The sequence below is a fragment of the Nomascus leucogenys genome, chromosome 17, assembly GCF_006542625.1.
Source record: "Nomascus leucogenys isolate Asia chromosome 17, Asia_NLE_v1, whole genome shotgun sequence".
Taxonomy (NCBI): Eukaryota; Metazoa; Chordata; class Mammalia; order Primates; family Hylobatidae; genus Nomascus; species Nomascus leucogenys.
The window spans coordinates 34,222,901-34,239,228 of NC_044397.1; the positions used below are offsets into that span (position 1 = coordinate 34,222,901).

A 16,328-nucleotide genomic window follows, 5' to 3' on the forward strand; every position below is an offset into this window, starting at 1 on the left:
TGGGGGTGTACACCCCTTGCGATATTGAGAGTAATATTATACTCTTTACTCCTGGGTATTAGGAAGGAAGAACACCTACAAAGGGGGTGGACACCCCCTGCGATATTGGGAGTAATGTCATCCTCTCCTTCCCTGGATATTATGAACAAAATCACAGGGTGTGTGATTTTGATATTGGGATTTGATATTGGGATTAATAACTTTCTTTGATATTGGGATTAATATCATTCTGTCTTCCACTGGATATTAGAAGGAATGTCACATGGGGAATGTACACTGCTGTGATATTGACAGTAATATAATTGTCTCCCCACCTGGAAATTATTAACAATATCACAAGTGGGGTGTACACTTTCTGTGATACGGGGAGTCATATCATCCTCTCTCTCCTGGATATTAAGAACAATATCACAGGGGGGCAAACACTCCCTGTGGTATTGGGAATAATATCATCCTCTTTCCCACTGGATGCTAAGAACAGTATCACAGGGAGGTGTACAACCCCTGAGATATTAAGAGTAATATCATCCTCTTTTCTCCTGGATGTTGAAAAAAATCACACTGGGGTGTACACCCTTGCTATGTTGGGATTAATATTGTCCTCTCCCGCCCTGGATATTAGGAACAGTATCACAAGGAGGGTTTACACCCCCTGCGATATTAGGAATGATACCATCCTCTTCCCTACTGGATATTAGGAACAATATCATGGGGGAGTGTACCGTCTTTGCGATATTGGAAGTAATATCATTCTCTTTCCCTCTGGACATTAGGAAAAATATCACAGGAAAGGTGTACACCACCTGCGATATTGACAGTAATATTATTGTCTTCCCCACTGGATATTAGGAACAGTATCACAAGGGGTGTGTACACCTCCTGCGATATTGGGAATAATACATTCTCTTCTCCTTTGATATTAGAAGCAATATCACAGGGGGTGTGTACACGCTTTGCCATATTGGGAGTAATATCATCCTATCCCCACTAAATATTAGGAACAATATCACAAAGGGGGTATACACCCCCTGCGATATTGGGAGTAATATAATCCTCTTCCCCCTGGATATTAGGAAAAATACCACAGGGTGTGTGTACTCTCCCAGTAATATCAACCTCTCCCCCACTGGATATTAGGAACAATATCACAGAGAGGGGGTACACCCCCTGAAATATTGAAAGTAATATTATCCTCTCTTCCCTTGAATATTAGAAACAATATCACAGCCGGGCGCGGTGGCTCAAGCCTGTAATCCCAGCACTTTGGAAGGCCGAGGCGGGCGGATCACAAGGTCAGGAGATCGAGACCATCCTGGCTAACATGGTGAAACCCCATCTCTACTAAAAATACAAAAAATTAGCCGGGCGTGATGGTGGGCGCCTGTAGTCCCAGCTACGCGGGAGGCTGAGGCAGGAGAATGGCGTGAACCTGGGAGGTGGAGGTTGCAGTGAGCCGATATCGCGCCACTGCACTCCAGCCTGGGAGACAGAGCAAGACTCCGTCTCAAAAAAAAAAAAAAAAAAAAGGAAACAATATCACAGAAGGGGTTTACACCTCCTTCGATATCGGGATTAATATTCTCTCTTCCACTGGATATTAGGAAAAATATCACACAGGTGGTGTACACCTACTACGATATTGACAGTAATATAATCGTCTCCCCTTTCGGATATATTAATATAAAAAGGGGAAGGTACACCCCCTGCAATACAGTGATATCATCCTCTCCCCTGTGGATATTAGAAACAATATCACAGGGGGATGTACACACCCTGTGATATTGGAAATAATATCTTCCTCTTCTGGATATTAGGAAAAATATCACAGGGGGGTGTACACCCCCTGCCCTATTTGGAGTAATATTGTTGTCACCCACTTTGGATATTAGGAAGAATATTACAAGGAGGGTATACATCCCCTGCGATATTGAAAATAATATCATCTTCTCTCCCTCTGGATATTAGAAACAATATCACAGGGGTGGTGTACAACCCCTGCGACATTGGAAGTAATATCATCCACTTTCCCCATGGATATTAGGAACTATATTACAGGGTGGGTGTACACCTTCTCAGATATTGGGAGTAATATCATCCTCTCCCCCCCCGTTGATATTAGGAACAATATCTCATGGGGGTGTACACCCCCTACGCTATTGGGCGTAATATTCTCTCCCCTTCTGGATATTAAGAACAATGTCACAGCGGGGTGTACACCCCCTGCGATATTGACAGTAATATCATCTTCTACCCCCTTGGATATTAGGAACAATATCACACGGGGGGTGTACACCCCCTGTGATATTGGGGGTACTATCATCCTCTTCCCACTTGGATATTATTATCAATATCACAGGGAGGACGTACACCCCCTGTGATATTTGGAGTAATATTATTCTCTCTCCACCTGTATGTTAGAAACAATATCACAGAGGAGGTTTACACCCCTTTCGATATTGGGTGTAATATCATCCTCTCCCCACCCTGGATATTAGAAACAATATCACAGGGGGTTGTACACCGATTGTGATATTGGGAGTAATATTGTCCTCTCCCCTCCCAGATATTAGGAACTATATTACAGGGTTGTGTACACTCCCTGCGACATTGAAAGTAATATCATCCTCTCCACTTCTGGATGTTAAGAACAACATCACAGGGGAGTGTACATTCCCGGTGGTATTGGGATTAATATCATCCTCTTCCTCCATGGATATTAGAAACAATATCACAAAGGGTTATTCCCCCCACCTGCGATATCGGTAGTAATATTCTCTCCCCTCATGAATATTAGGAATAATATCACAGGGAGTGTGTACATCCCTTACGATACTCAGAGTAATATTATTATCTCCCCGTGCATGTATTAGGAACAATATCACAAAGGGGGTGTACACCCCTTGCAATATTGAGGATAATGTCATACTGCCTCTCTTGGATATTAGGAGCAATATCACACGGGGGTTGTACACCCGCTGCGATATTGGGAGTAATATCATCCTCTCCCCCCTACATATAAGGAACAATATCACAGGGGGGATGTACACCCCCTTCGATATTGGGATTAATATCATCCTCTGTTCCGCTGGATATTAGGAAAAATATCACACGGAGTGTGTACACCCCCTGAGATATTGACATTATATCGTCTCCCCCTGAATACTGTTAACAATATCACAAGGGGGATGTACACCCCTTGCTTTATAGGGAGTAATATCCTCCTCTCCACCCTCGACATTAGGAGCAATATCACGGGGGTGTGTTGTACACTTCCTACGGCATTAGGAATAATATTATTCTCTCCTCCCCTGGATATGAAGAACAATATCACAGGGGGGTGTACACCCCCTGACATATTTGGAGTAATATCATCTTCTCCTTCCTTGGATATTAGGAACAATATCACAGCGGGGGGTGTATACCCCCTGACATATTTGGAGTAATATCATCTTCTCCTTCCTTGGATATTAGGAACAATATCACAGCGGGGGGTGTATACCCCATGCGACATTGGGAGTAATATTGTCGTCGCCCCTCCATTATATTAGGAGCAATATCACCAGGAGGGAATACACCCCCTGCAATAATGGGAGTAATAATATCCTCCACCCCCCTGGATATTAGGAACAATGTCACAGGGGGGATGTACATCCCCTGCGATATTGGGAGTAATATTATCTTCTGCCCCTCTCGATATTAGAAACAAAATCATGGGGAGGGGGTGTACACACCTACGATATTTGGAATAATATTATCCTCTCCCCCCTGGATATTAGGAACAATATCACAGAGGGGTGTACATCCCCTGCAATATTAAGAGAAATATTGTCCTCTCTTCTGCTGGGTATTAGTAACAATATGACAGTGGGGTGCGATATTGAGAGTAATATCATCCTCTCTTCCACTGGCCATTAGGAACAATATCGCAGGTGGGGTGTACATTCCCTGCAATATTGGCAGTAATATCATACTCTTCCCCCCTAATATCAGCCTCTATTTCACTTGATATTAGGAACAATTTCACAGGGCGGTGTACAACCCCTGTGATATTGGAAGAAATATCATCCTCTTCCCCCCTAATATCAGCCTCTATTTCACTGGATATTAGGAACAATATCACAGGGCGGTGTGCAACCCCTGTGATATTGGAAGCAATATCATCCTCCCCCCCTCTGGAGATTAGGAAGAATATCACAGTGGGGGTGTACACCTCCTGCAATATTGGGAGTAATATCATCCTCTGCCCCCCTAGATACTAGGAAAAAATCACAGCAGGGGTGTACACCCCCCTGTGATATTTGGAGTAATATCATCCTCTCCGAATTTGAATATAAGGAACAATATCACAGTGGGGTGTACACACTGTGAGTTGTTGGAAGTAATGCCATTCTCTCCTCCTGTGGATATTAGGAACAATATCACATGGGGGTTGTATACTCCCTGCGATATTGTGAGTAATATCATCCCATCCCCTCCTGATATTAAAAACAATATCACAGGGGGATTGTACACACCCTGTGATATTGGGGGTAATATCATCTTCTCCATCCCTGGATATTAGGAAGAATATTACCTCCCCTTTTTCATATTACGAATACTATCAGAGAGGGTGTACAGCCCCTGCGATGTGAGGAGTAATATCACGTCCTTCCTTGGATATTATGAGTAATGTAGCAGCGGATGTACACCCCCTGCGATGTGAAAAGTAATATCACCTCCCTCCTTGGATATTATGAATAATATCACAGAGGGTGAACAGCTTCTGCTCTGTGAGGAGTAATATCACCTCCTTCTTTGGATATTACGAATAATATCATATAGGTTGTACACCCCCTGCAATGTAAGGAGTAATGTCACCTCCCCCTTTTGATATCATAAATACTATCACACAGGGTGTACACCCCCTGTGATGTAAGGAGAAATATCACCTCTCCTTGGATATTACTCCTAATATCACAGAAGGTGTACAGAGCCTGCATTGTGAGCAGTAATATGACCTCTGCCCTTTGATATTACAAATATTATTATAGAGGGTGTACAGTCCTGCATAGTGAGGAGTAATATCACCTCCCCTTTTGGATATTACTAGAATTATAACAGAGTGTGTACAGCCCCTGCGATGTGAGCAGTAATATCACCTCCCTCCTTGTATATTATGAATATTATCACAGAGGGTGTACAGTCCCTTTGATGTGAGGAGTAATCCCCGGTTGGATATTATGTATATGATCACAGAGGCTGTACAGCCCCTGTGATGTGAGGAGTAATATTACCTTTCCCCCTGGATATTACGAATATAATCACAGAGGGTGTACACACAGGCTATTTACAATATTACAAGTAATGTCATCTCTCCCCTTGGATATTGCGAATAATATCACAGATGGTGTACACACAAGATGTTTATGATATTAGGAGTAATATCTCTCCCCTTAAATATTACTAATAATATCACAGAGGGTTTACACTTCCAGCGATATTAGGAGTAATATCATCTCCTCCCTGGGAGATTATGAATAATATTATAGAGAGTGTACACCCACTGTGATATTACAGGTAATATCATCTCCTCTTTCGGATATTATGAATAATATCACAGAAGGTGTACACCCACTGCTATATTACAGGTAGTATCTCCTCCCTTTAGTATTATGAATAATATCACAAAGGGTGTACACCCACTGTTACATTAGGAGTAATATCTCCTCCCTTGGATATTACAAATAATATCAGAGAGATGTACATCCACTGCGATTTTAGAAGTAATATCATCTCCTCCCTCTGATACTACAAATAATATCACAGAGGATGTTCACCCACTGTGATATTAGTAGTAATATCATCTTTTTTCTTTTATAATATGAATAATATCACAGAGGGTGTACACCCACTGCATTATTAAAAGTAGTATTATCTCCTCCCTTGGATATTACGAATAATATCACAGAGGGTGTATCCCCACTGCAATATTATTATTTTTTTTTTTTGAGACGAAGCCTCGCTCAGTCAGCCAGGCTGGAGTGCGGTGGCGCGATCTCGACTCACTGCAAGCTCCGCCTCCCGGGTTCACGCCATTCTCCTGCCTCAGCCTCCCGAGGAGCTGGGACTACAGGCGCCCGCCACCACGCCCAGCTAATTTTTTGTATTTTTTAGTAGAGACGGGGTTTCACCGTGTTAGTCAGGATGGTCCCGATCTCCTGACCTCATGATCCACCCGCCTCAGCCTCCCAAAATGCTGGGATTACAGGCGTGAGTCACTGCGCCCGGCCCCACTGCAATATTAAGAGTAATATCTCCCTTAGATATTACAAATAATTGAATAATATCACAGAGTGTACACCCACTGTGATATTAATAGAACTAGTTCCCTAGGATATTAGAAATAATATCACAAGGTGTACACCCACCATGATATTAGAAGTAATATCTCTTTTAGATATTATGAATAATATCACACGGTGTACACCCACTGTGATATGAGGTGTAATATCTCCCTTACATATTACAAATAATATCACAGGGTGTACATCCACTGTGATATTAGGAGAAATATCTCCCTTAGGTATTACGAGTAATATCACAGCCTGTACACCCACTGTGATATTAAAGGCAATATCTCCCTTAGATATTATGAATAGTATAACAGGATGTACACCCACTGTGATATTAGGAGTAATATCTTCCTTAGATTTTACGAATAATATTACAGGGTTTACACACAGGGTATACACCCACTGTGATATTACGAGTAAGGTCTCCCTTAGATATTATGAATAATATCACTGGGTTTACACACAGGATGTACAGCCACTGTGATATTAGAGGTAATATATTCCTTGGATATTACAAATAATAACTGGGATATTATGATTAATAGCTCCATTAGATATGACAAATAATATCACAGGTTGTACACAAAGGGTGTACATCCACTGTGATGTTAAGAGTAATATCTCCCTTAGATATTATGAGTAATATCACTGGGTTTACATACAGGATATATACCCACTGAGATATTAGGTGTACTATCTTCTTTAGATATTATAAATAATATCACAGGATGTACACCCACTTTGATATATGGAGTAATATCTTTTTAGATATTACGAATAATATCTTTCTTAGGTAGTATGAATAATATCACCGGGTGTACACCCAGGTTGTACAACCAGTGTGATATTAGGAGTAATGTCTCCCTTAGATATTACAAATAATATCACCAGGTGTTGACCCACTGTGATATTAGGAGTAATATCTTTTATATATTATGAATAACATCACAGGGTGTACGCCCACGGTGATATTAGGAGTAATATCTTTTAGATCTTATGAATAATATCACAGGGTGTACACACAGTGTCTTCACCCACTGTGATATTATGAGTAATATCTTTTACCTATTATAAATAATATCACAGGGTAGATACCCGTGGTGATATTAGTAGTAATTTCTTTTAGATACTATGAATAATATCACAGGGTGTACACACAGCACCTACACCTATGGTGATATTATGAGTAATATCTTTTATGTATTATGAATAACATCACAGGGTAGACACCCACGATGATTTTAGGAGTAATATCTTTTAGATATTATAAATAACACCACTGAGTGAACACCCATGGTCATATTAGTAGTAATATCTTTCAGATAGTATGAATAATATCACAGTGTGTACACCAGCGCTTATATTAGGAGCAATATCTTTTAGGTATTATGAATAATATCACAGGTTGTACACCAAGGGTAATATTAGCAGGAATATCTTTTAGATATAATGAATAATATCACAGGGTGTACCCCCATGGTGCACATCCACGGTGATATTATGAGTAATATCTCTTAGATACTGTGAATTAGATTACAGGGTATACACCCTTGATGATATTAGGAGTAATATATTTTAGGTATTATGAATAATATCACAGGGTGTACACACAGGGTGTACATCCACAGTGTTATTAGGAGTCATATCTTTCAGATACTATGAGTAATGTCATCACAGGGTGTACACCCACTGTGATATTAGGAGTAATGTCTTTGAGATATATGAATAATATCATCATAGGGTATACACCCACAATGATATTAGGAGTATTATATTTTACATATTACGAATAATATCACAGGGTGTACACATAGGATGTACTTTCACGGTGATATTAGGAGTAATATATTTTAGATATTATGCATAATAACACAGGGTGTACACCCAGGGTAATATCAGGAATAATATATTTTAGATGTTATAATGTCACAAGGTGTGCACACATAGTGTACACCCGTGGTGATATTAGAAGCAATATCTTTTAGACATTATGAGTAATATCACATTTTGTACACACAATGCCTACACCCCTGGTAGTATTGTAATATCTTTTAGATATTGTGAATAATGCTACAGGGTGTACATCCATGGTTTTATTAGGAGGAATATCTTTTAGATATTGTCAATAGTGTTACAGGGTGTACACTCATGGTGATATTAGGAGTAATATCTTTTAGATATTGTGAATAATATCACAGAGTGTACATCCACGTTTTTATTAGGAGGAATATCTTTTAGATATCGTCAATAGTATCACAGGGTGTACATCCACGTTGATATTAGGAGTAATATCTTTTAGATATTATGAATAATATCACAGGGTGTACACCCACGGTGATATTAGGAGTAATATCTTTTAGATATTGTGAATAATATCACAGGGTGTACGGCCACGGTTTTATTAGGAGGAATATCTTTTGGATATTGTCAATAGTATCACAGGGTGTACACCCACAGTGATATTAGGAGTAATATCTTTTAGATTTTGTGAATAATATCACAGGGTGTACACCCACGGTGATATTAGGAGTAATATCTTTTAGATATTGTGAATAATATCACAGGGTGTACCCACGGTTATTAGGAGAATATCTTTTGATTTGTAATATATCACAGGGTGTACACCCACGGTGATATTAGGAGTAATATCTTTTAGATTTTGTGAATAATATCACAGGGTGTACATCCACAGTTTTATTAGAAGGAATATCTTTTGGATATTGTTGACAGTATTACAGGGTGTACACCCATGGTGATATTAGGAGTAATGTCTTTTAGATATTCTGAATAATATCATCACATGGTGTACACCCTCTGTGATATTAGGAGTAATGTCTTTTAGATATTGTGAATAATATCATCACATGGTGTACACCCTCTGTGATATTAGGAGTAATGTCTTTTAGATATTATGAATAATATCATCACAGGATATACACCCACTGTAAACACTCTGTGTAAACACTGTTACATGATAAATATCAGAAGCGACATTTCATCAATATGACAGTATGTAAACCTGTGTAAACACTTTGGTATGACACATATCAGAGATGATATTTCATCAATATCACAGTGTGTAAACACTTTGTGTAAACACTGTGATATGATAATTATCAGAAGCGATATTTCATCAATATTACTGTGTGTAAACACTGTGATATGATATCAGAAGTGATATTTCATTAATATCACAGTGTGCGAACATTGTGATATGATATTAGAAGTGTTATTTCATTAATATCACAGTGTGTAAACGCTCTGTGTAAACACTGTGATTTCATAAATATCAGAAGTGATATTTCATTAATATCACACTGTGTAAACACTGTGTAAACACTTTGATACGATAAATATCAGAAGCGTTATTTCATTAATATCACAGTGTGTAAACACTGCGATATGATAAATTTCAGAAGCAGTATTTCATTAATATCACGGTGTGTAAACTCTGTAATATGATAAATATCAGAAGCGATATACCATTAATATCACAGTGTGTAAACACTCTGTGTAAACGCCATGATATAAAAAATATCAGAAGTGATATTTCATTTATATCACACTCTGTAAACACTGTGATATATCAGCAGCAATATTTCATGAATATCACTGTGTGTAAATGCTGTGTGTAAACACTGTGATATGATATCAGAAGAGATATATCATTAATATCAAAGTGTGTAACCACTGTGTAAACACTATGACATGATAAATAGCAGCGATATTTCTTTAATAAGAGTGTGTAAACATTGTGTAAACACCGTGATATGAAAAATATTAGAAGCGATATTTCATTAATATCACAGTGTGTAAATACTCTGTGTAAACACCATGATATGAAAAATATCAGAAGGGATATTTCATTAACATCACAGTGTGTAAACTGAGAAATATCAGAACCGATATTTCATTAATATCACAGTGTGTAAACACTGGATATTATACATCTTACGGTGATATTTTATTCATATCACAGTGCAGAAACACTGGATATTATAAATATCACAGGGATATTTCATTTGTATCTCCATGTATAAACAGTGGATATTATAAATATCATTGATATTTCACTGGATATTATATATATCACAGCTATATCTCATTTATATCTCTGTGTGGAAACACTGGCTATTATAAATATCACAGCAAGATTTCAACTTTATTCCTGTGTGGGAACAGTGGATATTAAAAATATCACAGCGATATTTCATTTATATCCCTTTGTGGAAACACTGGATATTTTAGTATTTCACTCATACCCCTATGTGGAAACACTGGATATTTTAATACTTCATTCATATCCCTGTTTGGAAACACTGGATATTTTAATATTTCATGCATAGCACAGTGTGGAAACACTGCATAGTATAATATTTCATTCATATCCCTGTGTGGAAACACTGAATATTATAATATTTCATTCGTAGCATAGTGTGGAAACATTGGATATTATAATATTTGATTCATAGAACAGTGTGGAAACACTGAATATTATTTCATTCATAGCACAGTTTGGAAACACTGCATAGTATAATATTTCATTCATTGCACAGTTTGGAAACACCGGACATTATAATATTTCATTCATAGCACAGTGTGGAAACACTGGATAGTATATTTCATACATAGCACAGTGTGGAAACACTGTATATTATAAATGTAACAGCGATATTTCATTAATATCACACTGTGTAAACACTGTGTAAACACTTTGATACGATAAATATCAGAAGCGTTATTTCGTTAATATCACAGTGTGAAACTGGATATCAGTAGTGATATCGATGATGTTACAAACATAACACAGTGTTAACACTGTGTTATCACCCTGGATGTCAGTAGTAATATCATGGATATTATGAATGATATCACAGGGTGCTAACACAGTGTGTTCACATCCTGGATACCAGTAGTAACATCACAGACGTTATGAATAATATCACAGGGTGTTAACACAATATGTTAACATCTTGGGTATCAGTAGTGGATCAGTATCAGGATATAATCCTGGATATCACAGGGTGATATTATTCATAATATCATGGATATTAATTGTGTTAACACCCTGGATATCAATAGTAATACACTGGATATTATGAATAATATCACAGTGTGTTAACAACAGTGGATATCAGTAGTAATATTGTGGATATTAGGAATAATATCACAGTGTGTTAACACAGTATGTCAACACTGGATATTAGTGATATCATGAAAAACATCACAGTGTGTTAACACGGGACATTAGTAGTAATATCAATATTCTGAATAATATCACAGTGTGTTAACATAGTGTGTTAACACTGGATATTAGTATTAATATCTAATGTGTGTTAGTAGTAATATCACAGATATTATGAATAGTATCACAGTGTGTTAACATAGTGTGTTAACACTGGATATCAGCATTAATATCATGGATATTATGAATAATATCATGGTATGATAACACTGTGCTAACAAACACTGGATATTATGAATATCATAGATAATATTAATATCATAGTGTGCTAACACTGGACACTATGAATATCATAGATATTAATATCACATTTTGCTAACACAGTGTGCTAACACTGGATATTATGAATATCATATAAATTATTAATATCACAATGTGCTGACACTGTGCTAACACTGGATATTATTATCATGGTGTGCTAACACTGGATATTATTAATATCATAGATATTAACACAACACAGTGTGTAAACACTGGATATTATTATTAGCAAGTCACAGGGTGCTAATAATAGATTTTATTAATATCATAGATATTATTATTAACACATCACAGGGTGCTAACACTTGATATTATTAATATCATAGACATTGTTAACACACCACAGGGTGCAAAAACTGGATATTTTTAGTATCATAGATATTATTAACATTGCAGTGTGCCAACATTGGAAATTATTAATGTCACAAATATTGGTAATAGCACAGTGTGCTAACACTGGATATTATTAATATCACAGATATTAGTAATATCACAGTGTGTTAACACAGTGTGCTAACACTGGATATCACTAATATGATAGATAATATAGATATTAGTGATATCACAGTGTGTTAACACAGTGTGCTAACACTGGATATCACTAATATGATAGATAATATAGATATTAGTGATATCACAGTGTGTTAACAGTGTGCTAACACTGGATATTATTAATGTCACAAATATTAGTAATATCACAGTGTGCTAACACTGAATACTATGAATATCATAGATGTTGGTAATACCACAGTGTGTTAACACAGTGTGCTAACACTGAATATCATTAACATTACAGATATTAGTAATATCACAGTGTGCTACTATTAATATAATAGTGTTAATACTATTGACACTATATTATTAATATAATAGTGTTAACACTAAGTTATTAATATGAGTGTTAATACTACTAACACTATTTTTAATATGATAGTGTTAACACTACATTACTAATATGTGTTAACACTATATTATTAATATAATAATGTTAATAGTATTAACACTATATCATTAATATAATAGTGTTAACACTATATTATTGTTATTATTTGAGACAGAATCTCGCTCTGTCGCCCAGGCTGGAGTGCAGTGGCGCCATCTCTGCTCACTGCAAGCTCTGCCTCCCAGGTTAATGCTATTAACGCTATATTATTAATATGTGTTAACACTCAACACTATATTACTAATATAATAGTGTTAATAGTATATCATTAATATAATAGTGTTAATACTATTAACACTATATTATTAATACTATTATTATTTCTATTTTACAGATTAGAAGCCCAGGACCCAGGAAGGAGACACAGGAAATTTATTCAAAGTCTCCACGCTGGTATAATGGCAGAGCTAGGATTTGAATTCATATCCCTCCCGCTCTCTATTCCTCCGCCCCCACCCACCGTGAGCGAGGCCAGTACTGTGGGCAGACGCCAGGGCCAGGTTTCCCCACACTCCACCCGCCAGGTGTGCGGTGGCCAGGGCGGCAGGTAGGGAGGTGAGCCCGCGTCTCCTCCGCAGAGCTGGAGTTGGAGCTCCGCTCAGAGGCCCAGGCTCAGTGGGCTCCTCCCCGGGTCGGGGCAACCCCCTGCTGGGGCCTCTGGGGCCAACGGAAGCTCCAGGAGCGCGGTGGAGCCTGGAGGGGCGGGCGAGGGTCCCCCCGTGACCCGCCTGGAGGGCAGCCCAGCTCTGGGACGGGAAACCCTCTACGACGGTGCCGCAGGTGGAGGGAAGGGTAGAGGGGAGGCCAGTAGGGGGGAGAGCAAGGTGGCCCCACAGGTTGGGAGAGGATGTGGGGAAATCCCCCTACCCACCCAAGGCCGAACATCGCCTAACTGGCTGTGGGACGCCCGGGGCAGGGGCTCGGGGCGGATGGCCTAGTTAGGGCCCAGCTTGGGGTCTTGAAAATATCCCTATGGCTTTTTCATAGGGCGGAGGGGCGGAAGGGCGGAGTCCTGGCATTCAGGGGAAAGGGCCGAGGAGGGTTGTCAACGGGAAGGAACCTCTGACCCTACCCTGGGTCAATGTACAGTCCAAGTTGCCACAAATGACCGGAGGAAACAGTGGGAAGGGAAGGTCTCTTTCCCATTCCAAACTAGGATGCCCTTCAGGTCGCCCACTTCCTTCATCCCCAGAGCAGCTGCGGGCTTTCCCGGGAAGTGCCAGGGCCTGGGAGGTGTGAGGCTGCAGCTCAGGCGCTGAAGGGGGCCTGGGGTCCAGGAATCTCCTGCCAAGCCAGTGGTCCTCAGATGCTGGTCCAGGAACCACCACGGGGTACACAGCTTTTCTTACCTCCTGGTGTTATGGGTTCTTTTTTTTTTTTTTTTTTTTTTTTTGAGACGGAGTATCGCTCTGTCGCCCAGGCTGGAGTGCAGTGGCTCAATCTCGGCTCACTGCAAGCTCCACCTCCTGGGTTCACGCCATTCTCCTGCCTCAGCCTCCTGAGTAGCTGGGACTACAGGCGCCCCCACCACGCCTGGCTAATTTTTTTTTTTGTATTTTTAGTAGAGACGGGGTTTCACTATGTTAGCCAGGATGGTCTCGATCTCATGACCTTGTGATCCACCCACCTCGGCCTCCCAAAGTGCTTGGATTACAGGCGTGAGCCACCGCGCCCGGCCCATTGGTCCTTTAAAAAATAATAATTTGGTCAGACGTGGGGCCTCATGCCTGTAATTTCAGCACTTTGGGAGGTAAAGGTGGGAGGATCACTTGAGCCCAGGGGTTGCCTGGGCAACATAGCAAGACACCATCTCAAAAAAAAATTAGCCAGGTGTAATGGCATACACCTGTAGTCCCAGCTACTCGGGAGGCTGAGGCAGGAGGATCCCTTGTGCCCAGGAGGCATGAATGCACCACTGCACTCCAGCCTGGGTGACACAAGACTCTATCTCAAAAAACAACAATAACAAAAAATTGAATAAAAACCAAACCAGTGACAGTAGATAAGTTGCTTTGTTTTGAATGCTCTTGGCAAAATAAAAAGTTGGCAGTCCTATATTCCCCCATTCTCTCTCTCTTTCTCACACATGCACATGCCTATAAGAAAGCATTCTCTGGATCTACAGAATTCCAGATTTGGGAATCACTAAATTGAACTGCTGGCCACTGGTGGCTGGTGAGGCTGGCCTGGCAGTGATGCAGTATTCTGGTCCCTGTGCCAGCACCGATGGGCTGTGGAATCCTCCACCAGTCATTCCCTCTCTCCAGCTCTCCATCTCTGCTTCTGTACAAAAGGATCTACAAATCCCCTCTTATATTCAAATATCTGTGATCTTTCAGCTTGGCCTATATCCGTGCGGATCTTAAGTTGTGTATGCGAAGATATAACCTTGTCCAGTGCTGGCACTAAGGGCTGCTTCAGGGAGGGCCCTGGCCTGGTGCCCAGGGAAAGGAGGACAAGGTCCTCATCACCGGAGAGTGGAGGGGGCAGTGGGAACGCGACAGATAAGGGGTAGTGCCCTGGGGTATGCCTGGCCCCAAAGTAACCCCGGGCTGTGAAGACGAAAGCACTGCATCACATGATGTGTTTCTGTGTCTCTCTCCCTAGTAGTTCCAAGAGCCTCTGAGTTCCTGCCTTTTTTCATCTCTGAATCCCCACCATTGGCCTACATTGGGAATGGGGCGACCTGTAAGTGCACAGTGAATTTTTGCTGAGGGAGTGTTTGGGAGGGCTGCATGGAGTGGACAGGACCAAGCTGCACTTTTCAGGGGAGTGGGGTTTGGAAAATTTAGGGGAGCAGAACGGGCACCCCCCCAGGAAGGAACCCAGGTGTATTACTCTGTTCTTATGCTGCTAATAAAGACATACCCAAGACTGGGTACCTTATAAAGGAAAGAGGTTTAGTTGACTTGCACCACATGGCTGCGGAGGCCTCACAATCATGGCTGAAGGTGATGAAGAGCAAAGTCACATCTTTCATGGTGGCTGGCAAGAGAGAGCTTGAGCAGGGGAACTTCCACTTATAAAACCACCAGAGCTCATGAGGCTTATTCACTACCACGAGAACAGTGTGGGGGAAACTGCCCCCATGATTCAATTATCTCCACCTGGCCCTGCTCTTGACACATGGGGATTATTACAATGCAAGGTGGGATTTGGGTGGGGACACAGCCAAACCAAATCACCAGGTACAGAGGCCAGAGGAGCCTGGGGACGACGGTGATGTTCCAGGTGTGGAGGGAGACGTGGCAGGCATGGGGACAGGAAGGACGGAAGGTTGGGGAACTTTATGAAGGGAAAACTGAGAAGATGAGGAAGGCTGATGAGATGGAAGTGGGGTTGGGGAGAGGGAAGAACCAGCATGAGTTCAAGGCTAGGGTTTGGGTGAATAAGAGAAAAAAAAGGTAGAAATAAAGCAGACAGAAATCACTTCTAGACATATTCAGGTGGAGATGGGGTAGACAGGAAGAGGTGCCCCCTATCAAATTAGAATGCCCAGTGTACTCCCATCTATACAGAGGACAGGGTCAAGATGCAGCCATGACTC

General features: G+C 40.3%; 1 protein-coding gene across 4 annotated transcripts in view; it reads left to right on the forward strand.

Moving 5' to 3' along the window:
• Positions 1 to 16,328, forward strand: part of TMEM225B (transmembrane protein 225B) — a 60,400-nt gene that overhangs the window by 26,046 nt on the left and 18,026 nt on the right. For 3 of the 4 annotated variants that reach the window (XM_030796950.1, XM_030796952.1, XM_030796949.1), the window contains exons 2-3: positions 13,116 to 13,328; positions 15,389 to 15,469. In XM_030796950.1, coding sequence (XP_030652810.1) covers positions 15,458 to 15,469 — 12 coding nt within the window. In that variant the 5' untranslated portion in view covers positions 13,116 to 13,328; positions 15,389 to 15,457. Of the gene's footprint in view, positions 1 to 13,115; positions 13,337 to 15,388; positions 15,470 to 16,328 lie in introns of all 4 variants that reach the window. The other variant, XM_030796951.1, reaches the window with a different exon arrangement.